At 39.9% G+C, this 27,544-nt stretch overlaps 1 protein-coding gene across 2 annotated transcripts in view; it reads left to right on the forward strand.

The window, feature by feature from the left end:
- Positions 1–27,544, forward strand: part of KCND2 (potassium voltage-gated channel subfamily D member 2) — a 332,570-nt gene that overhangs the window by 286,949 nt on the left and 18,077 nt on the right. For both annotated transcript variants that reach the window (XM_042470926.1, XM_042470927.1), the window contains exon 3: positions 25,810–25,972. In XM_042470926.1, the coding sequence (XP_042326860.1) occupies positions 25,810–25,972 (163 nt within the window). The remainder of the gene's footprint in view (positions 1–25,809; positions 25,973–27,544) is intronic.

Below are 27,544 nucleotides of genomic sequence, written 5' to 3' on the forward strand. Positions count from 1 at the left end.
ATAACTTCCAGCTAGAATCTGAGTCCAGGCAGCCTCTTTTCAAAGCCAGGAGCTTCCCAGATTTGCAAATTGGCTGGCTGAACTCGGATTCTAGCCGGAAGTTACCCAAGCTGCACCTGCCCAGTGGCATCGACAGCAAAAATCCATGCAATGATATCAGGATACAAATTAGAATTCAATTTGGGAATGGTAAATTGCTTTTTAAAGCTGTGTGATAAGCTCCTTATTTTCACTGTGTCCCTTTGTCCCTCCAGGGGACATGAATCATCTAAGTTAAGGATGGGAATCCTGCAGACTTCCAGATGTATTCAGACTGTAACTCCTAGCATTTCTCAGCATTGGCTATGCTGTCTAGGGCTGCTGTCAACTGCAGTCCTCCAGTATCCTTAATTTGTACTTCCATTATTGATTTTCCAGGCTGTGTCTGAACACTGACTAGTCATGTGCAATAGGGCAGTTCAGCAACTGATTTTAAAGTTTCTGATTTGATAAATACTACAGTTCTTGGATGCATGTGAAATGGACCATGGCTCTAGTTTGTCCCTGATAGTGCTGGGGTAGCCATTCATTCTTTGGTTAGATAAGGCAAAAAGGTACTTCTGTTTTTTCCCTAACCTTTTCCTTTCTCATCATAATCATTCTCCCCCCAAAACCTGCCTCCATGCTGTAAATACTAAAGGAAGAAAATGGTTAGACTAGAGCTGGAGAACCTCCAGAAAGCAAATTTAATTTGGTTCTTGAGGTCTCATAGTCAATGCCTGCAACACTCCCTCCAAGACATGCCACTTCTATGGTCGACAATTACATCTTCTTTTTCCATTTGCTGTGGTATTCATCTAGGTCTAGGCCGACCCAACACTTACATTTAATTATTTTAAGAAATAAAACAATTGCTTCAAGAAATACATTTAACATCATGAAACTTAAGCTTGTAGAGCAAGACTGAACATCGCGGCTAAAGCATGCAACTTGAAGTCACTTCTCAGACTTCAAAAATGCTTTTATGATTTCAGAGCCATTTGCTTTGTATTGTGAGGAACAGGCTATTCATGAACACAGTTTACACACAGGACAAGGCATTAGTCAGTGAAAGTTCTTTATACAGGTATATGTCAAATAATTAAATAGATGTGTTCCTGGGCATTACTTCTTTAACAGAAACTTGGTACCAGAGGCAGAAACAGAATAGAAAGAACAGAGATAGGTTCCTACATCACAGGGCAGCTTTAACATGTTTCAGCAGACCTTTTATTCTGAACTAAAGATATGCATATGTTAAATAAAGCAACCAGGTCATGTAAGCCTTGTGTGAGTAACCAACAATATTTGGAACCATCTAGAGACATTTTAGATGCTTTTTTTTCCAAAATGCCTCAAGGGATGATGATTTTTCCCCCTTACATCAATCTAAACTTTTTTATGATTTACAGTTTGGTGGCCAGATTTATAGATCTATTCCTTTCAAATGTGTTGGAAATAGCTGGTGAGGCAAGTTTACTTGCTCTTTAATTTTACTCTGTTTTGCCATTCACACATGCTCAATGAGGAATTTTAGAGGCAGCTGCTGTTTGCCTTGTTTTTTGTAGACTGACACACTACACGAGGATCAACTAGAATAGAATACCATTCTTTTCCATCTTAAGGTTTATTGCATTGTTTGCTGCAGGCATGCTTCTGCTAAAAGTCTGTATTTCTCCAGGCCTCTTTCACTCCCTTCCCAGTGTTGCTGCAGCTGAAAAGAACTTCCAGCTGGACAGAGGAAAAGAAAGAAGAGAGGTTGGGCACACAAAAAAAAAAAACTTTGTGAAAAGAAGCTTCTTTCTCAGAAGCTTTGTTGACTGTTGCCTGTAATTTTAAATCAGAAGTGAGGAATGTTTTAAATTTAGACTTCCATCTCCCCCAGGCAAGATGGCAAATGATCAGGGATGCTGGGAGCTGAAGTCCAACAGCATCTAGGTTCCTGGTCTCTGTTCCAGAAAGGCTCAGTATTTCACTGGCATGTGAATATTTCAATCAAAAGGTTACTTCTTAACTCATGAAACCATTTTTCACAGTGGTAGGAAGAGTGTGGCTCCAGTTAACTTACTCAGCTGGATCAGCAATAGCAATTAATTAACCAGCAGACTCCCTGCAGCTATACCAACATTGCATTGTAGGCTCACATAAGAAAGTATCAAAGGGGGGGGGGAAAGCCACAGTGGGAAAGAGGAAGAAATCGATGTTAGACAAACAGGAAAGGACAAACCTGACAATAAAAAAGGACAGATGACTTTTTATTTTAGGATTTCCAAAAGAAGTGTTGCCATCAGCGGGAAGAAAACGAAAATTAAAACCTATAAAACAGAAAAGCCTTGAAAGCCATTATTTCATTGATGCTCTCTTCTGTTTAAAGCAGGTTGTCACCAAGATAGAAACAGTAAGGTTGAATCAAACCATGAATAGAAACAGAGAATACGGAAAGTAACTATGTGCCAAAGAGACAGATGCCGAGGTAAAAGTGAAGTCACTCAGGGTCTGAGACAGTAGGAATCTAATTAAATGATGTGAACAGTATTATTATTTGAGCAGCATCTGAAAAGCTTTCAGAGTATTTTTGGCTAACACTGTGGAAGCAGCAGTTCAGGATCTAAAAGTACAGCAGATATAAGTTTGGAAAAAATCAAATCTCCATTTAGGATATTTACAAAGCAATCATATCAGGTGAGACAGCTCGCCTTGCTTCCAAAATTCAAAGAATCCAAAGCCCTTTCAAGCTTGACTTTATTATACACACTTAGCTATATTTTTTCGAACATATTTTTTTAGCTGTTTCGGTCTATGTTGTATTTTTATATGACACAAATTTAACCTGTACTGGTGAACAGTCAGAATTCCCACTGATGGCCAATATGGAGAGGTTCTAAATTAAATAAAATGAAACAGATTGGTATCAGATTGTTTTACAAATTTGTATTTCAGCCCTGGTTAATACTTGAAAGGTAGACCACCCATGAATACTAGGTACTGTAAGCTATATTTTAGAGGAAGCAACTGCAAAACCACATCTGAGTATTCCTTGCTTAAGAAACCCTATGAAATTCATGGTGTTGCCATGTGATATGAAAGCATGTATATAAACAGAGGTACCTGTACTTAGAGAGTGTAGTGTAGCGATTTGAGCACTGAACTAGGACCCTGGAGACCAGGGTTTGAATCTTTGTTCAGCTGTGGAATCCCCCTGTGTGACTTTGAGCAAGTTACACTCTCTCACCCTCTGAACAAATCTTGCCAACCCCCCTCCCCCATCCATGATAGGGTGATCTCGATCACCATAATTGGGAAACAACTTGAAAGCACACAAGAATACCTTAAAACACACAGCCCTTAATGCTGCGCTTTTCCTAGCCAGATCAGGGCTGCGGCAACTATGATCCAACCTTTCCAGGATGCAAAAAGAAGCCACAAGAAGCAGCTCCTTTTTGCACCCTGGTAGCCGTGGCACTGTGGCTTGAAGTGCTGCATTGTATGGACGCAGTGCCAGAGGAGCACCATAACACCATGCACTGTGTGGAGTGGCATGAAGCATCATAGTGCCCTGTGGGTGGGGTCAGGGCATGTGTCATGTGAATGCAATGCCCTGACTCTGCCCCCAGGCCGGCCTTAATGGCCAATCTGAACAGCCCCTTGTTCTTCTTTGAGAGTGAGATAGCGATAGCCTAGGCATGCTTATCTAGCAGGAAGCTAGACTAAGAATACTTATGATTAAACAGGCATACAATCTCACTTCATAGGACACTATGAAATAGGAAAATAAGAGAGCAGGGGTGGATGTGGATGGAGGAAGTGGGAAGTTTTCCATAGTACCATAATTGGCCGGCAGAGCACAGCTGAAGGATGGATGATGGTCAAGAGGCGGCACAGCAGCTATTTCATGTGCGATAAAATCCGTTTCCCCCCATTCCAGTCCAATCCCGTCCCTTGCCCATATTGGGCTGAAAAAGGCATGCAATAAACTCCATAGTATCAGCAAATGTGACTGATATGTTATGAATGTTTAATGACATCACCAGGACTCCCATACCTTACAAAAATTTGCAAATGTAAATTAGGAAATGGGGACAAGAAACATCAGAGCATGGCCAAGACAGCAAAGTTATTAAAGAGGAAGAATGAACAACCTTGAAGCAGTTTGCTTTTGTGTGAGCCTACTGGGAAAGGCAATATTCTGTACCCTCCTCTACTTCCTTTTGAGTTAAGTGAGTGTAAATTACTCTTGCACTTGGAACTCAGTTTGCAGTAAGTGAAGTAAGCCAAGGGCAGAAAAGCAAAGTGGCAGAATAACAGAGGAATGTTATCAGGACTGTCCCTGCCAAATTAGGATAGTTGAATGTTATGTTATCTTAAACACAAAAATATGATAAGAAGTTCAAAGATGTGAACACGCAGAAGAAATTAAAGAAGACTTTGAGTTAGCAGTTACAGGGTTTTCAAAATAAAGCCATATAAGTCATAAGGTTTGTGAAAATGGAGAGTTCAGTTGACTAAGGAAATCAATAACTGGTAATAGAACCTTTCACTTCTTGGTCAGTGATTCTGTGCAGATACAAGTTGGAAAAAACAGAAAGGCATCACTAGCATCCTGTGGTGGTTCTTCCTGCTGCAGCCTTCAGATCATTTAGCACAGTGATGGTTTTCCATGGAAGAAGCAGCCTGGAGATCAGGTTCTATATGAACGTAACTGACAATGTGAGTCCAAGTTTCAGCTCACTGAACAGGCAAACAATTATATTTTTAACCACTATTCATAATTCAAGTGACAGACAAGCACACCAGCAAATCTATGGCTGTTAGTCAGAAATGTGAAAGTACTTCTACACCTACAGCTCAGAATGTTCAAGCTGCATCTCTTCAGTTAAAAGCAAAAATAAAAAAACAAAAGACATCTGCTGTGCTTCAGCATGATATTTGATTGCACTGCATTTATTTTATGGATGCATACCTATACCTGTAAGGCCTACTTGAGAGAAAGAAATAGAATATTAGCTTCACTCTGAGCATAGAGAAGATGCGCTGTTATTTTTCTGCCTCTCCTGCAGTTCTCCACAGCATGGCTTGTCCATTTTAAGAAGGTGAAGCAGCTTTATTCCTAGATATATTTATAGTGTTCTGTGAATCCCAAGCAACACATTTGCCTGAGATTCAGTTATCTAAGGGATAGGTGTAGAAAATGGGTTTCTTTTTAAACCACTGCCTTTGTTAAAAGTAGAGAAAGCACATTAACTTACTCCAGGAGACAAAGAGGTCACACAGGTGTCTGCTTTTATGGAAGTGGGGAGGAGAGATTTAACAGGGCTCAGCAGGAATGAATTAAGGCTGCTAGAAGGAACTATAAGAGGATTGAGAGAAGCAGCAGCCACCTTCTTTTCTCAATGATTTGACCTGGGATAAGAGGAAATGTTGGCAGCAAAAAGCCTTTCTTTTTTCTGCTGGCTCGGATATAGCATATATTCCCTGCCTCTGTTTGCTCCCCCCCCCCCTCAAAAAAAAGCTCTGGACTTTTTATCCCCTTTTTTCAGTTTATCTTATTGGTCTAGAGACTCAGGAAAATAAGTTGAGACAGCAAAGTGTGGAAAGGATGGGGAAATAGCAGCATTAGAATAAAAAAAAGAGGGTTTTCACTAAGATACAAATTTCTCAACTTGTGCTGAAGACATTTAGCCATATGTGTCCACTAGGAAGATGGATTAATAATGAGCATTAGAACAGTGGGTTCAAAAGGGTTAGAAGTTATTGCAGTACCTAGGAGAAATGATAGGCCACAAGTGAGTATAGGTAATGAGGTTTTATATCTTAATGTAGTACAAGATGCTTTGTTCTTCTGTGCACATAAACAATGACTTATAATACAGCAGCTCCTTGTATTTTAATTCCATAGTTACAATAAACTTATAATTAGTATCTCTGAACCATTTCTTCATGGCAGTGTTCAGTAATTGGCAGAATTTCATGGGAAAAGTTATGCCAATATCAGTCTCTCTTTGGCGCAAACCATATTGTGCATTCCTGATTTGCCTGGAGCAGAGATAAAAATCTGGAAACAATTTTCTCCTTTGAGAATAATGGTAATAAGCAAAATGCTGCTGCACTCTTGTCTGTCAGCTGCTTAGCTTGATCTAAGAGCCCATTCTCAAATGAAATAACAATGGTTTTCTGTGGGTGTTTCTGGCTATGTGGCTGCATTCTGGAAGAATTTATTCCTGACATTTTGCCTGTATCTGTGGCTGGCATCTTGAGAGGTTGGTGGCATGGAAATGTGTGAAGTATATATACCTGTGGGGCCCTTGTTTGAGAGGAAGTGGTTTTACATGTTAATGGTGGAGTTAGTTTATATGTTGTACTGTGTTGAATGGGACAGCCTGGGTGTATGCAAGGGGGATTTGTGTCTACAATTGGCAGTCTGTGTGTGTGTAAAACCCGTTTAGCCTGGGTGGTGTTCATTTGCTTTTGTTCTTGATTTTGGTGTTTTTCAGGACTGGTAGCCAAACTTCCTTTACTTTCAGCATTTCTTCTTTCCTGCTGAAGCCCTAAAAAGTCACAAAACTATGGATGCTGCCCATGAAAGCCTTTGACTTCACATTGAAATAAAAATGTTCAAAAGGGCCTGGAACAGCCCGGCGCTTTGCAGCAACCTGGGGCCAAAATTAGGGTTCAGGAAAACGGAGCAACCATACGTTCCTGAACCCTAGTACACACCGGCAGCACCATAATAGCTTGGCTCCACCCACGTGGGGGCCGCCATGATGATGCACGTGCTGTACAGCATGCACACATCTCTCCCACGAAGCGGCATAGCAGCGCCCTTTCCCATTTATGACACCAAAAAAAAAAAAAGAGAAGCCGCTCTATGCAGCTTCTTTTCAGCAGTACATTGTTGTCATGCCATTTGGTGGCTGCGGCAACGATGTGAAGCAAAGACAGGCAGCACAGAGCCGCCCATCTGTTGAGCCCCAAGGAATCACAAAAAGCTCATTTTCTCATCCTATTTCATATATATTTTACCCGAGGTTCATTGCTGCAGCGGGAAAGAGATTGTTCTTAATTATCTACTGAAATAAGGGCTGCTTAGAAGCCACCCACCCACGTGACACATTCACACACAAAGAGATAGTAGGACAGTTGTAGTATAGGGGACCCTTGTTATACGCTGGGGTTTGGTTCCAAGATCCCCCGTGTATAACAAAATCCGTGTATGCTCAAGTCTCATTCAATATAATGGCATAGCAAAATGGTGTCCCTTATAAAAAATGGAAAATCAAGGTTTGATATTTGAAATTTATACTTTTTTTAACATATTCAAACCATGTATGCTTGAATCGTGTATAAAAAATCCGTGTATAAGAAGGGCCGACTGTACATGCATATGTGTGACTGTCTCAATATGTAGATTAAACTGAAGGCAATACCAATAGATGTCTCAAGTATGTTGGAAGGTGATGGCTAGTGAGTAACTCTGTATCCATTGTTCTTGCATTCATCAACCCCACTGAAATGTTGTTTGTATGAGCAAATTAAAATATGGCATGTAGCACAGTCAGCCCTCCTTATCCATGCTTTAAAAATATATAAATTCCAGAAAGCAAAGCTTGATTTTTCCATTTTATATTTTTTTTTCGATGCCATCTTATTGAATGGGATTTGAGCATCCATGGATTTTGGTATACACAGGAGGTCTTGGAATCAAACCTCAGTGGATAACAAGGGCCTACTTCCTCTTACGTTGAAGGTTATCTATTTACCAAGAAACTCCATGGGCAGTCATAAGGTATTTTGGTTTTAGAAGTAGTAGAAGTAGTAGTAGTAGTAGCAATACATTTTATTTCTTACTCCCAAAGCGAAAGTGGGGTACAACATATATTAAAACACACAAAACCATTTAAACACATTAAGTTAAAACACATAAATACACATTATAGTCATCAACATAAAATTTAAAATATACAAATTTAAAAGTCATTGTTTAAAATTGATTGAGTAGGCCTGTTGGAAGACATACATCTTTAATGCTGTTTTAAATTCAGACAGCATTTTAAGCTGTCAAATCTCTCCTAACAGGTCATTCCATTGTCTAGAGGCGGCCCATGAAAATGTCCTCTGGGTGACAGTTGCTGGTCTAGTCTAGGGTCGGTTGAAAGAAATGATCCCCAGAGCACTTCAGTGTACTTTTATTCTGCTTGTCTAAACATCCCAGGTTCTAATTTCAGAATTTCAGCTTTTTTTGCAGGATCCCTTGGTGAAGGGGTAGTCTGAGAGCAGGGATCCCAGGGCTGTTTTTAACATGGGTGTAGCTGAGCATTAGCAAATATGTTGTTACTAATTTTACCTACTTGCAAGTTTGCTAATCTAGTAAAACAATAAAAGCACAGAATGCAACCAACTGAAGCAGGTAGTATGTTGACTACCATGGAAGCAATGATAATATAAAAAATGAAATATAAAAATGAATACATAAAAATGGATAAACACAACATGTGAAGTAAAGATAAAAAATATGTAAGATCAAGGTAAGTGAACTGGGTAATCAGAAAGTTGGGCTAGATATATGAGGAAGCAGAAGAAGATAGCAATAGTAATGACTTATGCTCTCCTGGGGTTCCCCCACTTCCCATATCCAGGAACCTATAGCCAGAGATATGGTGGCATTAGTGCCTAAATACTCTAAAGGCACCAGATCCCATCTGATCTTGGAAGCTAAGCAGGATCAGCCCTGGTTAGCACTTTGCACTCCAAACTGTGCCCTTTAAGTGATTTTGGACTTCCGCTCCCAGAAGCCTCAGCCATGTTGGCCAGTAGTCTGGGATTCTGGGAGCTGAAGTCCAAAACTCTTTAAAGAGCACAGGCTGGGGACCACTGGTCTAGAATGTTCCTTATTGTAATCGAGCATGGTTTTTCTCATGTTCCCATTAGCCCAAATGTTGATGAATTGGAAGAATTATGTGTGGTTCTAAAAGAACTCTTAAAACTAAATTGAACACACGTTTTAACTAAAGAAGCAAAAGAAAATTCATAAGAAGGCCAAGGAATGGAAGACATGAATAAGCACCTCAAGATTTGGGTTTCTTGTTAACATAAAGCTAGTATAATATAAATTAATATATAATATAAATAGGCTAAATATAAACTAGCATTCTATGACATCCCATTGTTTTTGCCTTACTCTGGCTATTAAGAATTTGTCTTGATAATTTTGTGTGGTAATTATTCACACTATCTCTATGACTACATTAAAATGAATTTTACATTTTACAAAAACCAAATGCTTAAGCATAACATATTAATGTATAATACAATCTTCTAACTATATTAAATACACAAAGTCACTCAGAGGATCCCTTGGGGAGCAGTGGACTTCCCTTCATTGGAAAATTCAGATGTTGGCTGTCTATCTCTCAGAAATGCTGTATTTTTTTTTCTTCCCTGGCAGAAGTCAGAATATATGACTCTTGGGATCCCTTCCATCTCAGTTATTCTGTATCTTATGTCTAAGCCATCAATGTCCCAAAACCCTAAAGTATTGAGACTAACTTGCCCCACAGAATATGCAAAGTACAAAAGAAAAGAGCAGAAAAAATACTTTGTGAACGCTGTCCACTCCAAGGATAACTCTGAGTCACAATGCTGTAGTGGGCTATTTTCCATCAGATTTTATTCTAGCACACAAAGTGAAAACAGCTGCTTCAGGTTCACTTGCCCATTTTCTTACTCCAGGTGGTAAGTCCATCTTTAGCACAGTGAAGCAATGCTTAAAAAGAGAAAAGGTGTTTCCACGAGCCCTTGAGGGCAGAACGTTCTGCCTCCTGCTGTGATCCAGATTTTCTAGCCACACTATCTGAACAGCTATCATAGTGCTTGTAAGCACAGTCAAAGGGGGCAAATGCTCCCATCTATTGTCATTCAGTCATCCTTCAGTATGAAGATTCTAACAAGTACAGTGTGTATTTCAAAGCCCTTGATGTGTATTTTGTTTGATCGTTTTAGAGGGGCTTAGCTCTAGGAGGCTTGAGATCTTCTTGCCCCCCCACCCGTTTCCAATATCCATGTCTCAAGGAGAGTACCCAGAAGCATATTTTCTGATGGCTTGAGGGTTGGTCTTGTTTAAGATCAGCTTATTTTAACAGCCCTAGGCCTGTTACAGACTGCCAAAATAAAGCTGCTTCGGGTCTCTTTGGAGGTATGCTGTTTAAATGATGCATGCACCCTAAGAATCCGGAAGCTGCACCAAAGCTGCACTCCAGTGCTTAGGAATGAAGTGTGGCTTTGGCGCGACCTCCAGACTCTTAAGACCCATGCATCATTTAAATAGCATACATCCAAAGAGACCTGAAGCAGCTTTATTTTGGCAGTCTGTAACAGGCCTAAATTCCCTAAAAGTGCCCTATCCAAGTGCCTGATCTTGAAACTGAGGGTCAGCTCTGCTTAGTACTTGGATGGGAGACCACCAACAAATGCAAGGTGCTGTAGGTTATATTTCAGTAGAAGGAACTGGCAAAACCACTTCCTGAGTATTCCTCGTTTACAAAAACCATACAAAATTAATGGACCAACACACATACTATACAATGAAAGCACATTGCATTATAGTAATAAGAGCAACCAACTGAAGCAGGAAGCAATCTGATTAGCATGAAAGTAGTGGTAGATACTAAATGGAATTATTACAAAACGACTATGTAAATTCTCTCTCTCTCTCTCTCTCTGGCTTTTCTTTGCGAAAGAAGATCCAAGAAGGACTCATCCCACGCTTTCTACAAGCGCGTTGATGACTAAAAAGGCCGATCCGAGATCTAGTCCAGGATGTAAATTGTAAAAATGCATTTAATATATCAAGCAAAACAAAAACATATTGAAGACCCCCATTAAGTGAATAAAAAAGTCTATAAGGTGTCCAATCATGCCTGTCTCTTCCCTATCCTATTTTAAAAACAAAAAGTATGGGGCTATGTCAGAAGATGCAAGATCACATGCATAATACTCAAAGAAATCATAACACTCATAAAATCATTAGTGTCAACCAGAGGGCAAATTACTAGTCTTTGTTTACAGCAAATCAAGCTTGCATTTTCCACAGAAGGTCAGTCAGAAGTGACTGACACTATTGTATTTTGGACACGTCATAGGATGACATGACTCACTGAAAAAGATGATAATGCTTGGTAAAGTAGAAAGCAGATGGAAAACAGGAAGACTACACTACAGTAGGCCCAAATACTGCACGAGTTCATGTTATGCCATTTCAACCATATGCAAAGATTCTTCCTTCTACACTGCAAAAGGAGCATGACAAGAGCATCTTGGCCAGGTCATGCCCAGCACAGTTGCAAACTCAACCATGATTTGTAGGCATGGAAATTGACCTTCTGGCAAAGGGTAGGACCAGAGCAGTGGTGGCCTTTGGGGCATGGCAGTGGCTGCAGAAAGGTGCCCACATGGCGAAGGTTGTTTCAAGTGAATTTCAGAAAGGCAGACCCCTTTGAGGTTGCAGAGGGTGATGGCTAGGAAAGTGAAGCAGGGTACTGACTTCTCATCTAGTTTTGAAAGGTGTGGAGAGGCCAGGAAGTAGTAGACCTCTTCCACCAATGCCACCAACCCAACTGCCCCAGCAAAGTACAGCGTCCACCGCAGGTGTTGCAGAGCCAAGGTCCACCATTCTGCACTGCCACCTACATACCCACCTTGCCAGTCATTATCTCTGCCCATGCAGCGAAGAGACGCCAGTGAAGACTGCCAGCTGCAAGCAATAACAATGCCGCAAGCTTTTATTCAGCTTGTCTGTTTGAGCTTATGACCCACAGAATGTATTCTTTATTCTTAGAACAAAACTTACAGTTGGAAATAGGGTCTTCCGGTCTTCTGGGAAAGTTAAATAAGGCATATTTGGAGAACTAGTGGCAACAACAAATGATTGGAATTATTTTTAGCAAGTGTGGCTTGTATAGCTGTCTCAACAGCACTGAATAACAAAGCTTGTCCCACACGGGAGAGTTTTTAGAGGCTCATCTTAGCAGACATTGGATTCCTGGCTTCAGTTGCAGTGAAACCTTTGGCAGGTCCCTGAAGCTTACTATAGCTTAGTTTACCATCTGTACCATGGACATAATTAGACTTTGTTGGAGCAACTAAGCCTTGGGAACCGATTCCCTTGGCTGGGTTGGTAAACAGCCTGTATTTCTTAGCTTTTGGGCACCTGCTTCTATTTCTAGGGAGGAGCATTAAAATATTATTAGTTTCCTGAAAACATTATGCCATCATTTCCCTAGTTGGATAGTTTGCATATTTATTATAGGAGACAAACATCAGTTTATATGCTTGATATTATTATATGGGTTTCTCTCCACTCCATCCCATGCAATACAAAAGCTTATCAAAGTTTATCAAATTCATTGCAAATATTGCTGAAACTGTGGTGTCGAAGGCTGAAATTCTTTATTAATACAGACTCCTCTCATTTGTTATAATTTTATTAAAGACAGACTGCAATGTTTTGCAATTAAATATTGCTCAGCTAAGCCCCATCACATCTCACCTGTCTTAAACACTTGCTACGCACTGAGCTGACTGAGACTCCCACTGGCCACAATGTTCCTTTGAATCTTGTGTATGAACAGAATTGTAAGGAAATACAAGAAATATTAGAATGCAATAGGCCACCAATGAAAGAAAAGATGCTAGTGCAGAAGTCAGAGCCTCACTTTCTATCAAGCAGAGTAAGATGGTCTCCCCATATTCAGGAGATGCTGGGATGTGTTGGGAGACTATCCTATTGTCTTGGAAAACTGATGCACATGTTCCAGACAATCTCTGGCCACAATGGCAGAGCCTAAGAAAGTTGCTGAAATATTTTAAGAAATGATGTATTAAGATTAAGACTATGCTATTTTATTCATTACAGTGTGCTCTCCATATCCACAGATTCTGCATCCATGGATTCCACCATACACAGCTTGAAAATATTCCTCTTCCCCATCCAAAAAGCAAATATATGCCCCCATTTTAATAGGACTTGAGCATCCACAGCTTTTGGTATCCGTGAAGAATCTTGGAACAAAACTACAGTGAATACCAAGGGCCCACTGTACTTGGGGCGCGGGGGTAAGAGACTCAGTCATTATTTGGAGGGGGGAGACATTTTTTTTAAAAAAAAATCTTTGGCGAGTTACAGACTGCCCTCAAGCGGCTGTTCTCCCACCGCCACCATTCACTGTGGAGGGAAGCCCCTGCAGCCAGACCGTGAGGCTTCCTGACACAGCGAAAAAGGGGCACCGAAATGGCGCTCCTTTTCAAAACGCGGAAGTGGCGCCGCGAGGGGCAAAGTACGCCCTCGCGGCGTCACTTCCACCGTGACATGTCTAGACGCTATGTGTCCAAGATGTCAAAATGGCGGCACCCATGTGGATGGGTGGCGCCATTTACGACGCGCTCCGCGCGTGTTGGGGCCAGAGCCGGTTAGGAAGGGGCAACTCTTCCTAACCCTAACACGCCCCTTCCTAACCCTAGCACGCACGGAGCGCATCGTAAGTGGAGGTTTGTAACCCGCCCTAGAAAGGAAAATGGTCCCAAATGCCACAAAATGACACTTTTTTAAAAAAAGAGAGAGAGAAAAACCTTACCCCAACAGAAACCAATGATTTTTGAGAAGTCAATTTAGAGCTGGAAAAGATTTTTTTAAAGAATACACAATCAGAATACAACAGGTCCATCCATTTAGATTTCGTATTAGTAACTTAATTACATATTAAAGCATTTAACCAGAGTCTTGGATAAGATGTTGAAAATTTGGATGATAAAACAGGAAAAAAAATCATTTGTTATATTTCATTAATAGGTTCATTAATTTTGTCTTCCTTCTCACAGAAAGTGGTGCACCAAAAAGTAATGCATTACAGGTAATGCTACTTGTGTTAATTCTAAGCTTAAGGTTGCCTCCTATCTGCAATTGAGGTGGAAGATGCTACTTCATCACCAGTGCTGAAGACTTTTCAAGAAATGTTAAGCTGCTAGACTAATTAACTTGTTTAGGGAGAATGGAGAGGTAGGAACGTATAGAGTCAGTGTGACACTAAACTAAACACTGGTCTCCCATGGCTCAATCTGTGTATTTAATTTTGGGCCTGAACAGATAGGCTAAAATAAAGCTACTTCGAGTCACTTTGGATGTATGCTGTTTAAATGCTACCTGCGTCCTAAGAGGCCAAAAGCCACTCCAAAGCCATGCTCCAATCCTAAGGACTAGAGTGCAGCTTTGGGGCAGCTTCTGGCCTCTTAAAATGTGTGTGTCATTTAAACAGCGTATCTCCAAAGTGACCCAAAGCAGCTTTATTTTGACCTGTCTGTTCAGGCCCATAGTCTTTTATTTATCAGACATTATCATCATTTCTTTTCTTACTGTTGTTATTGCTGTGTGCCCCCAAGTCATTTTTTTTTATTTATGATGAGCCTAAGGTGACCCTATCATAGCTTTTTCTTGCCATGTTTCTTCAGAGGGGGTTTTCCATTGCCATTCTCTGAGGCTGAGAGACTGTGATTTGCCCAAGGTCATCTAGTGTGTTTTTATGCTTGAGTGGGGAATTGAACCCTTATCTCCAGAGTTGTAGTCCAGTGCTCAAACCACTGCACATTTATATCTATATCCTATCCGTACCCAAAGGTTATTGTTATGGTTGTATGCCTTCACATCACTTCCAACTTATGGCATCTCTAAAGCAAACATATCACAATGTTCTCATGTTCCGAGAGATGGGACATCATTACCTTCCTCTGAGGCTGAGTAAATGTGCCTTATCCACGGTTGTGATTTTCCATGGATGAGTGTAAATTCAAACCGTGGTCCACTGGAGTTTTAATTGTTTGGTGTGTGCCTTCAAGTTGTTCCAACTTATAATTATCCTAAAACTAACCTATCATGTGGTTCTTGGCAAGACTTGTTCAAAGGGGTTTTGTCTTTGCCTTCCTCTGAGGCTGAGAGGGAGTGACTTGCCTAAGATCACCCAATGGGTTTTCATGGCTGAGCAGGAAGTAAAACATTGGTCTCCAAAGCCATAGTCCAACATTCAAACAACTGCACCACCTTGGCTCTCTCTTCCAAGGACTACATGGGAGCCATGTCACTTTGCCCCACACACTGGCTTCTCGATAAGCCTATGAGATAGATGAAAGATGGTGATTGAGTGAGGTCTCCCAATGGACTTGCTAGATTAGTGTGGATTTAAATGCATGTGTCTCAGGTCTTAGATTTTCTTTGTTGTCTTCTGATAACTTCTTGGAAGTCATCCATGAAAAAGAAATCAATAATGGTCTTGAGGTCTAACCTGAACCATACAAAAGGGCTATGAGTTTAAATTGTATAGTACCTAGATTAATGCTCTGCCCTGAAGCTGAATGTCTTTGATACATCTCGTGACATTCTGTTATTCTGAACAGAAGCTTCTACTCTCATGGCAATGTGTCATTTTGCAAGATGCTATGGAGAAAATATAATGCATTATTTCTCATCTGATCCATGCTTCTCTTTCTGAAAATCCTTCAAAGAGTCAGACAATCTAATCTTTCCACCACTGAAGGGAAAAGAATGCAGAGACCTTGTTGAAAAATGGAGGCATGTTCACACAACAAATGACTCCTATAAACAGGCCACTTGGAATTTTTTTCCATTTAGGAGATAGGTAGGACAGGGAGATGATGCAGAGTCTTCTCTGATCTTTTGTGCCAGCTCTTCTTTGACTTATTTCTACTTGATCTGTGTGGAATAAAAGCACATTGGTCCCACATGATTACTGCAAAGAAGCAGAAAAAAGGCCTCAGGAGAAACACTCTGGCGAAGATTGCTAACTTTTCTGCAAGTGTTATGAGTCTGTCAATTACTATCTAGCCAGGCATTTGCCTCATTTTCAATGCCATAGCATTTGTGAGCTGTCACAGACTTTATAGCAACCAGCTGGTATGTGTAGTATACACACATATATTTAATGGGTTGCTATAGTAGTGGCATATGGCTATTTTATTTATTTATTTTTGAAACCAGGGTTGAACATCCTCATGTTATTGGAATGCCCCGCTTGTGGCCCTTAACCCTGGAAGGACTTTTTCCACCTTTTCCCTGCAAGAAAAAAATAAATTATTTCTTGGCTTCCATGATTATCATTTGGTCTTGCTAGAAGCATTGGCAAATGACAGTCTTGATGGAATGCATTGGAAATGAGAGAGGTTTTACCTGTATACATATTCCAATTATTCTTAGATATCTATAGATATAAAAAGGAGTTTAAAATTCCCTATCCCTGTACAGTGAGACTGGAGCCTGGGGAATGTACATTTCTGTATGTTTGTTTGGAGAGGACAGACAGACAGACAAATTGTCTATTATTTGTTTTTGTATATATCTAACACTGTTTAGATGAAAAGAATAACTCCCTGACCATTGGCCATTTGGCTGATAGGGCTGATGGAAGCTGGAATCCAACAGCAACAGGAGGGCTACAAATTCTCATTCTTGCCCCATGCATTCATTTCAGAGTAAGTTTTCATGCCTGATTTATGGAAAATAAAATTATATACATTATGTATGTATATATAAAGAGAGGGAGAGGGAGAGACCACCATCTGTGCTTCAGCAGGGAACAGCAATGATACAAAGTCCTATAGGATTCCATTGCAAATTTCTGCCTGATTCCTTTGCAAAGCTTGATTCAGTATGATATGGGAACCTAAAGATGTGCTACCTTCCTGCCATCCCCTTTGTCTCCAATATATACATTTCACCTGTAACAGACCAAAATAGAGATATTGTGTTTATGTTCAGTTCCATTGGTACATAGAAAATGATGAACACAAGGTTGGCCCAAGACATCTTCCTGCAAACAACAAAACACTGTTGTCCTCACTTCACACATACAAAATCTGATGGGAACTGCCTGCTGAATCTTTCTTCAACAGGACAGTGGGGCAGCATCTTCCATCACAACTAAGAATTTGGGATACACTACTGCTGGTTTCCATCCCTACCCAACCCTTCCCAGCCCCCAGCATTTGCCACTGGCACAGTTGTTTCACTCTGCCGCATGGTAGCACCTGTAGAAATATTCGGTACTTGTATTAAGCAGAATGCAGTATGCTCAGTACAACATGATCTTGTGGTATACTAATCATTCTTGGATCTCTATAGATACAGGAACGAATTTAAAATTCCCTAAACCTGTACAGTGAAAATGGAGAGCGGGGAATGTGTGTTTGTGTATGTTTGTTTGGAAGGGGGAGAGACAACAGCAGGATGCTCTGATAAAGTTAAAAAGTAAAACATACATTTATTGTTGCAAGAATCCACTTGGAGTAGAAAAGAAAACAGACAAAGGAAGATTTACCTATTTTTTGGTATGGGCTCTACAGACTGACCCTAAGGGGCAGTGGGAGGCCACCCCTTTCCTGGCCAGATCGGGGCCAAGGCAACATCACGCTGCAGTCCCAATCTGGCCTTTGGAGGACACAAAAAGCACCATAGCTGTGGCAGCGCGGCTGTATGGCACCCCTTTGGTGTTCCGTCTGGAGTGGTGCATGGCACCATGACACCCAGGGGCAGAGTCAGGGCATGCGTCATCAGGTTGCTGCGGCCTGACTATGCCCACAGGCCACCCTTTTGGGCTGGTCTATATAGGGCCATAGTCCCTAATGCTGACTCTCTTGTGTGTTAAGTGTGAGACATCCTGAGGCTGAAATGACTTGTGAATGTTTCCTTCTCAAACAAAGGGTCATAAAACACTAACTTTTTGGAAAGAAGGAGAGTGTGACCTTTATAGGCAGAAAGCAGAAAAGACTTGACTTAGATTGATCAAGAAAGATAAAGGTAAAAGCAAGCATGCATTGCAGAGTTCCTCTGTCTCTTAAAAGCAAGAGTCGATGCCTCTTCACTTCCAATAGCACCATCTCTGAACCTGATTGAAACCATTTCTGAGTTGGCCATTTTGAAAGGGAAATGACAACTAACAGAAACCTTAGACTGACAAGACTGTAATCTATGTGTTATTTTGGAAGGAACAGCAGCATACCTTCCAAATTGCTGGGTATAGCAGTAACAACAGCAAGTTGATGTCTGTACCTCTCATCAGTGCACTGAAGCACTCCCTAAGCAGTTTACAATGTGTAAGCTAACTGCCCCCAACAAGCCAGGTACACATTTTAGCAACCTCGGAAGGATGCCAGGCTGAGTCGACTCTGGAGCCCCTAGCTGGTATGGAACTCACAACCTTGCGCCTGTGAGTGAGTGGCTGAAATACCAGACAAATGCTTCTTAATGTAGTTACTGATGGCATTTTAAAGTCTTCACTGAAGTCTGTGCAACACTGACATGAATGACTCATTAGAGTCCACTTGCCAGTATTTAGTCACTAGGCAGCTTGGAAGCTATAGGGAATAGTTTTATAACAATTTGCAGCACCCTTCTCAGACAAGCAGCCTATTTTGCAGTTGTCAAATATAATTTGACAACTCTACAATATTATTTCATATTTGGCATTTCTTTTCCACTGTGTCAACACAGACGTTCCTGTTCTTCACTAATGACCTATTCTTGAGCCTCTCTCCAAAATGAAAGCATCCAAGTGTTTGTTTGCTTTTTGCTTTTTGTTGCTGGAATGTTATCGTGAAGTATGCCAGCAGAGAGAAGAATTGCCTTTCTTTTCCACATTGATTATCAAATAGCCAACTAATTAAACTTATGAAGTTTATTTATTTTTGCTCTTTATTTCACCTAGATTTCAGGAATCAAGATTGAAAAGTAAACCTTACATTAACAATATAAGACGTTTGATGGAATTTGCTTTATATAGTTTCAACTGCACTGTTTTGTTTTTTTAAAGTGTTGTTTTAATATGTGTGTGTGTGTGTGTTTTGTGAGCCGCCTTGGGTCCCAACTTGGGGGAAAGGCAGGATAAAAATAAATAAATAAATAAATTGTTAACTGAATTCCCCAGGAACCCCAAAGAGAAATGGAAAAGTCTTTGATTAACCCCAAAATCTGAATTTAACCTATAATTTGTATGGGACATCTCCCTTTGCTGATTTGGTTTGTTTTGGTACAACAGGTTGGCTTTTTATAACAGGCAACAGCAGGAATTTGTCATGTATGTCTATAAACAACTAATTCATTCATTGCCATCTATGAGTGAATGCTAGTGCTATAAAAGCCACAAACAGTAAAAACTTTTTTAGGGCCATGCAATTCTGTTCTGCTCAAAGAATATTTTTCTTCTCTTTCTTGGTTCTTTTAAGGCCTGCTAAGACCTTTTTGATGGGCCTAAATAGGCTATCCATGATTTTTCTAAAAGCTCAGCTACTTCTGGGATGATGGCTTCAAAAACCCATTGGGTCGGTTTGAATCTGACATACGAAAACAGTTCTAGGTTTTAAAGCTGCCTATAGGCGCCTGGCGGTGAGACAGCTGGGTTTTCTGAGACCTCTGGGTAGCAGCACTTGCATATTCTTCCTTAATTCTCACCTGCCAGTATGAGCCCCAAACATTTTGCTCTCCCCACCCCCATGTGGGAAACAGAGTATCTTCTTTATCACAACCAGTCTGACTCTGAGTTGCATGCCCACAAGGTTTCCCTCTCCCAGCAATTGACACTGCAAGAGTTACACAGTGAGGCCTAGTATGTAGAGAGATCATGTAGCACCTTTGAGACTGAAAGAAAGAAGTTGGCAGCATGAGATTTCATAGCCCAACTTCTTTCTTTCAGTTAGATTCAAAGGTGTGACAAGATCTCTCTATGTACTGATTCTGCAGACTAACATGGCTATATCTTTGAATTCTACCACAGTGAGATTTAGTATTGGATTATCAATAATCACAGACTGGAAATATTAGATACATTCATTGTATTTCAGTGGAAGAATAGCTGTTCCTCTTGTATCTCCAAGCTTAATTTCAATAGATTTGAGGATGACATTCTTCAAAATATCCGTGAGAAGCCTGGGTCATGTATGGGATGAATACTGCCTGGGGATGGAGCTGTGTGATAGTATCGATACCTGTATGTTTACATCCTGCACCTAGTGTGGGATTAAAGCCCTGTCAGAGAAGCTACTTAGTGTGTTCCCCAAAAGAGCTGGAAAAAGCCACCAACAAGAGTTTTCTCAGGACAGGTGAAAGCCGAGGAGGAGGAGGTCACTGTTGGTCTATCTGCCTTGTGCCGTGCGAGCCTGGACTAAAGCCTAGAGAGATTATATTGGATTACCTTTTTATATTATGGTCCAGGATTTCATAAATGCAAAAAAAACCCTGCAAATTGTGAATAATGTTTAACTAATGCCTACAAATAACCTGAACAGTGAACTTCTTCTTGTTATCCTTGGTAGGATTAAAGTTCTTAGATTATTTTAATAAGCACTAGGAGTCATTGATGTTAAAATGGAATAGTTTATGTGTCATACATGAAAATGGTGGTCAGTCTCTTATGCAAAAGATATTAAAAAGTCTTTTACCTGGCTATAGACAATATATGTTTTGCTGGGAAAGGGAGTATTCTGTGTAGTGCTGAACTTTTTAAAAGTATTGTATTCCCATTACTCTGGAAAAGTAATTTGTTGTCCTTCCTCATCACAGTAATCAAAATATAACTTGTTGCATTAGTCATCACTTGTTCAGGTGTGAATCTTATGACTGATATGGAAACAGCATAAAACCTCCAAAAATGACATAACATGTCTAAAAATTTCTTAAGATGTTCTTAGAGCTTGAAAATGCTGCACAGTGCACCAAATAGTTTTAAAGTGGCAGCCCAGATAAGACCTTGGAATGCTACTTTTAAAAAGTAATTAGTAATAGTTATTTTTCTAAGATTCAAAAAATCCTTAGGTGCCATTATGGTTACAGCTATACAAAATAAACATTTTACCTTCAAATTTCTTGACAGTAACTACAACAGTAACTTTTATTTATTTCATTTTTCAAAAAAAATATGAACAGTGAAAGCTCGTCCCATCCAACTCATGATCATCTTTACAAGAGGGCATGAAGCATAGTGCAAGCTATCATTTGAACCATGTGAAACTGGAAAAATTACAGTTGTACTGCAAAAGGAGTGGAAGTATGCCTTGTTTGGTAACAATTGTAATGTAATGCAATTATAACTTGATATCTAGAAATAAAATCAATTATAACTCTATCAGTCATTTATAGTTACTGTGGTCCTTCCACATTTGCTGGGGTTAGGGGTTAAAACCCCTGAGGATGTGGCAGGGACGTAGCCAGGATTTTAGGAGAGGGGGTCCAGACTAAGCAGCAGCACGCACCATTCATTTTTCTAATGGAAGGGGGGTCCGGACCCCAAGACCCCCCCCCCCCCCGGCTACATCCCTGGATGTGGGGAGAAATCATATCTCTAGGAATCTGGGAATCTAGTGGTCAACATCTGCCAGAGGTAGATCACAGAATCATGCTGGAGAATCTACAAGTGCTTAGAAAAGTGTTTTCTCCAAGAATTTCTAGGCTCTCCAGCACAACTCTATGGTCAACATCTGGCAGAGTTGCGCTGGAGGACCTAGAGATTCCTAGCGAAAACATATCAATCAAAGCCACCAATAATCAAATCTGCAAAAGTCAAAGCCGCAAATATGGAGGGCCAACTATATTTTCAAGCTCTGCCCTTTTGCCTTATCCATCCAGAAGTTCTCCATCCCTGCACTTCCTCTTTAATAAACTGAAGGATGTGTGTGTGTTTTTTTAAGTAAATGGATTTGCCACAATACACAGTATTGCACTGTAGGTACCCACATATGCTTTTGTATTTGTTTCCATGTTTCCCAGTCAGCAGGGGCCTCCATTTTTGCAATACCTGACCTCAGGTCTTTGCTCTGATAGACAAGGTGGTGGTTGTGCTCAGGGACCCATTCGTCCTCCTTTCCTTTGAGCCCTTAGGTCCTAAGCCTGCCCCTGGACTTTGCTTAGATGTGACTTCTTCAGCCAAGGCCCCATATTCAGACACAAGAATACATCATGCAAATTAGAATGCATTTCCTTGCTCTGATCCCCTTTCTTTCTCTTGCAAAAATGTGAGTGTCTGCCTCTTAATTTATTTATCAGCGACTGTGATTACTGCTTCCTACAGCTTTTCATCTTTTTAGGCATTCATAAGAAATGACCTTGCATTTGAAAAGGAACACTGTCAGGTTCAATGACCTTCTATTTGTTTTACTTTTCAAATCTCTGATATCTCTTTTTTATAAGGTGTGTGTTTTTTTAGAAAGAAAGAAAGTGCATTGTGCCATCTTTCAGCAAGCACAGCAGAAGTTAGACATGAAACCCCACATGGCTAAGGCATTTGTGGAGTGAATATAATTGAACTGGAAGGGAGGGTATATTTGGACGTGTTCGGGTACATTTGTGTCTTGTGGTGTGAAATATGACACATTTTATCCTTCTCTTCCATCATCTTTCCAGTGGTGTTTTATGCCCTCCAGTGGATTGCCAGATTATTGCAGCACATCAGTGATTTTTGTTTTCTTTTGGACATCATTTTCCCCCTTGGATAAACTGAATTCATTCCTAAAGTCTTACCTGGCAAAATGATTTAAAAGTTTTTATGCAGAATTGGCTGTGCATTTATAACTATATAAGAATCTTGAAAAGTATCATCTGTTCCTAAGCAAAGGAAGAACCAATACTGCTCTTTTGAATACTGAATAGTAAATTTCATTTCAGATTTGTTTTTGTGTTGTTGTTTTTTTAATGGGGCTACCAGAATAGACTAGGGCCTGTTACAGACTGCCAAAATAAAGCTGCTTCAGGTCTCTTTGGAGATATGCTGTTTAAATGATGTATGCATCCTAAGAATCTGGAAGCTGCACCAAAGCTGCACTCCGGTGCTTAGGAATGGAGTGTGGCTTTGACGCAACCTCTGGACTCGTAGGACCCATGCATCATTTAAACAGCATATCTCCAAAGAAACCTGAAGCAGCTTTATTTTGGCAGTCTGTAACAGGCCAATGCCTACATGTGAATAAATCTCACTTAGATCAACAAGCAAAGTAGATTATGGTTAGAATTAGATCAAAGGCAATTTAGATTGGGGTTAGAATTGCTGCCCCAGATGCTTTCCTCTTGACCTTGGATGCCCTTCAGCACCCCCTCTCTCTTCCTCCAACTCCAAATTTCAAAATATTATCCAAGTATTTGTTACAGCAAATGGTCAATCACTGCTCCTAGGAGCCTTTAGAAGCAGTCTGTCTTTATGAAACATAAAAGGACCCCTCCCCAAATCAACTCAACCATTGCAATCAGAATTCATTTCTATTTGTGATTTTTGTATGAAAATGGTGTCATGCAGTCAGCTGTGGAGATGTATAGGTGAACCTTGAACCTGCCACAGTTGCCCATCCCTGATTTTTAAAAAAATGTAATTATATCAATGATTTTTTCACTGTTACTGAACATGAGTTGGCCTTTGGCTAGCTATAGGGATGGGCAACATTGGAGGAAGCTGCTTTAACCTAGGTCAGGCTTTTTGTTCATTTCATATTACTTGGCTTTCAGTAGCAGCTCTGGGATTTTTTTTAATGTAGTTCCTCTGTGTTAGCTGGCTGTAATCCTTTCATTAACCATTTCAGAGAGGGCTGGGAAACCTATATTCTTCCAGATACTGTATTTTGTAGGCTTCCTTTGTAGGCATGATCTGAACCAGTAACTCCCTGATTTCTTAGAGCTCAGTCTCTAGCCCACTAGACTGCCACAACTCTCATCTAGCCCAATAGCATTTACTCCAAGTATCAGTCATTAGTCTGTCTTAACACCTGTTATTAGACCCTTTTAATTAAAGATGTTGTCGACTGAGCAAGGACACTTTGTAAAAACAACATATGGTATGCCTTGAAGCTGAGATATCTCCCTAAATCACACATAATAGCTGAATTGATGCATCCCTATTTATATCAAAAGCAATACTCAGCCTGTTCCATTGGGCTCAAGTGACCCTTATGATACTGATGGAGTGTGTCTTTTTATCCATGTGTACAGCAAGAAAGACTGCTTACATATAGGCCCTCTCTTGCTGAACTGGGGTAATTGCCTTACTTAGGGTAGGATATATCATGAATACAAAGGGGTTTTTTTTTTTAATCAGTAGAGTGAAAAGTTGACATATTGTGCTGTGCTGGAACAATGATTCAACAATACATGTTGTTATTGGCTTGTAATAAATTCATGTAGCCACATGGCTAGTACAAACAATGTCAAAAATATTTGGAAAGTAGCATGGTAAGAGGCATGTTTTAAAGGTTTTCTAGAGTAGCTTCAGACATTTCAAGATGTGGACTGGGATGGGAAGTGTTTGTATGTCTCCTGGAATACCCAAGATGAGTATTCACACATTTTCATGAATAGTTCCATGGAGGGTTTAAATGTTTTCATCTGTAAGCAAGAAGGGATAAGCAAATGAAATGAACAAATTAATAGTTCTTGATAAATGAACAATTTGATCCCCCATCATACATCCCACATAATATATAGGTAGAGTTTTCATAAGAGAAACCATGGCTTAAATACTTGCCAGATGTATATTATTCCTTTCAGATATTTACTTTTGTCCTATCTGAATTGTTTGATTGAATGGTTGTTGACTGAGAGATGGTTTTGAATACTTATGTGGCTCCCAGAATGTTCCTACGCTTGTCTGTTTTGGCATATAGGGGGTTATTTTGCTTAGGATAGTAAACTTCATCTTGTCAAGTTGCCTTATATTGAGTCAGATCATTGGTCCATTTCATTCAATTTTTTGATACAAGGGTGTAAATAATATGCATTAATTCTCCTTTCCTCAATGGGAAAATGCTTTTAAAAACAGTCACCTGCTGAAATAAAAAATGCCCTGAAAGAGACCAGAATGGGTTTTTTTTCCCCATAATGAGAAGCAATAGCAGTTGCCTCCGCATTTTGATCCAAAAAATCATATTCACTAAAAAAAATTCAAAATGATTTTCACAAAAAGTTTCAACATGAAAAAAAAAATCTTGAGGAAATACACAACAGTTTTCATAATGTTACCCAGTTTGGAAAGAACTTTTGAAATTGTTTTGTAGTCATCTGTGAGACTGAAATAAGCGAAGATGAACACTCTCTGTTTGACATGGCTAGCAGGAACTCTGCGCTGTTTCAGATGGGGTCTTTCCCTGCAAGATTTTTCAAAGAACCCAGAGATTGGGTCACACTCCATGTAAAATATGTATGCAACTGCTCATTTACTATTCCTTCTTGTAAAGAATAATTCAGCCATCTGACAGCAGTGTATAGCCGGTGTGGAATCAAGGACCTATGTGGGCAAAAACTTCATATATAAAAGATTTTGGTGGAGCAGCACTTCAGATTATAAAAAGAACCTTATTGGATCCATCTGTGACCAGCCAAGTCCTTTCAAAATATCTCTCAAAGTTGTCAGAAAGCCTCTATCATCAGCAAGTGCCTTTGAATCAAGAGGGTCTATCTGTCCATCACGTTGAATAGTCATTGACAGGACTACACTCTGAAAATCTGTCAGATTGTCTTTTAAAGCCAAAGAGTCTGTAATGGTCACCACGGCTTGTGGCAACAGTTTCCAGAAGTCTGTTGTGCCTAATAGGAAAACCTACTTTCTTTTGTGTCTACTGAATCCACTACCAAGTTGTCAGACAGACTTGGGGGGAAGGGTTCCCAACTCTCACCACTTTCTTCATGAGTAAGCCTTTATCATGGGAAGTTATACTACACATTTGCAAATAGATTTATTTCCTTTTTCTGTTTTTCTTTTTCAACTCCAGGTATGGTGACATGGTGCCGAAGACAATAGCTGGGAAGATCTTTGGATCAGTATGTTCTCTGAGTGGGGTCTTAGTCATTGCTCTTCCGGTTCCAGTCATTGTCTCCAACTTTAGTCGCATCTACCACCAGAATCAACGAGCAGATAAGCGCCGGGCACAAAAGGTGTGCTTCCCCTTTCAATTCCATGATCTTACTTGGTAATGGAGTAGTCAAAAGATGTATCCCATTATGTTCAATGTGGGGGAAAAGGCTGTGCCTCATCCATTGAAATTATTGTTTTGGGAAGTATATCTATTGATCCAGTGTTAGTTATAGCTAGCATTGCAGACCTATCATGCTGTATTTGTCAGTGTGTCCAAAGCACAATTTATAAAAATATGGGATAGTGTGATAAAGTGTTTTACATTAATTTTTAAAGGAATTTTAAAAAATTAACTAAGCAGTAACATTTCAAGGAGAATTGACAATATCAATCCAGTTTACTGTTGTGGGGTTTTGGTTGATGAAACTATGTTAAACAATCAGTGGGTTTCCATAGCTGAGCAGGGATTCAAACCCTTGTCTCTCAGAGTCCTAGTCTAACACTAATACTACTATCCCCACCGCTCATTGCAAGAAAACCTACTTAAACTTGGAGCACCTAATCCTGTGTATGCATAAGGATGTATGTGTAATTTAAGGCAGTTTATCTGCCTGCCAGCTGAAGAGGTTTGTTGGATGCATTTAACGTTTAGTTCACCAAACAGCTCATGGTTTTTCCAGATGGAGCGTTCTTGGTACTTCGAATGAAAAGCTGTGGTATATCTTTTCTGCTTCTTTCATCTTAACTGTGTTTTTTCCAGGTTTTTTTTTAAATAGACAGAATGTCAAAAAATGTTAAAACTTGGGAGAGTTACAAATAGAGCTTATATCTGCACCACATATAAAATAATTCATTTTAGAGTGGGTGACTGTAGTGACTCCAGTGTTTACCCAATTTTTTGAAAAACCACCCATTTGCCCCTCATCCTTTCCTTCCATCTCAGTGTTCCCAGAAGAACTCTAGAGGGATGCTTCTAATAAAATGTGTGGTGACCAATAGCTTGAGGAAAAGGTGACTATTACTTCAACAACATTACTGTGATTTATTTTACTTTATGTTGCTTTAGTCTATTCCTCCTGTGTTTTTTTAAATCCTCAATGACTGTGAAACCTGCAGGATGGTGGGGGGGGGGTCTGCCCTGTTGTTTTGTCCATTGCAAAATATTGTGTTCTCTCTTAAGAATGTTATAGTTATCAATTTATTTAATTAAATAATTAATTTATATTCTACCTTTCTCCCAGCTTGCAATCCAAGGCAGTGTGAAACTTTTTAAAAGCTCAATACAACTTAAAAAGTTCTTAGAACAAATGTTAAAACTTAATTTTTAATTAACTAAATTCTATTTTGGGGGAAAAAGAAATTAAAAATGCAAGTTCAAAGCAATTTTAAAAACACATAAAAAGATAAAATATAAACAACACCCACACCCCATTAAAAACTTTGACTGCTGCAACATATCAAAAACCAAATGCCTCCTTAAATTGTAAGGTATTTACCTGATGGTGGAAAGCCAGCAGGGAAGGGGGCAACTGGATCTCCTGAAATAGAGTAATATGAAAGAATACAGCCTGTACATTCCAAAAATAAAATCACTTGGTTCTTACCTAAATTATTCTCAGTGTTTGGGTAATGGCCAATACCCAACAGTGTCA

Source organism: Sceloporus undulatus, chromosome 5 (genome assembly GCF_019175285.1).
Source record: "Sceloporus undulatus isolate JIND9_A2432 ecotype Alabama chromosome 5, SceUnd_v1.1, whole genome shotgun sequence".
Classification (NCBI taxonomy): domain Eukaryota; kingdom Metazoa; phylum Chordata; class Lepidosauria; order Squamata; family Phrynosomatidae; genus Sceloporus; species Sceloporus undulatus.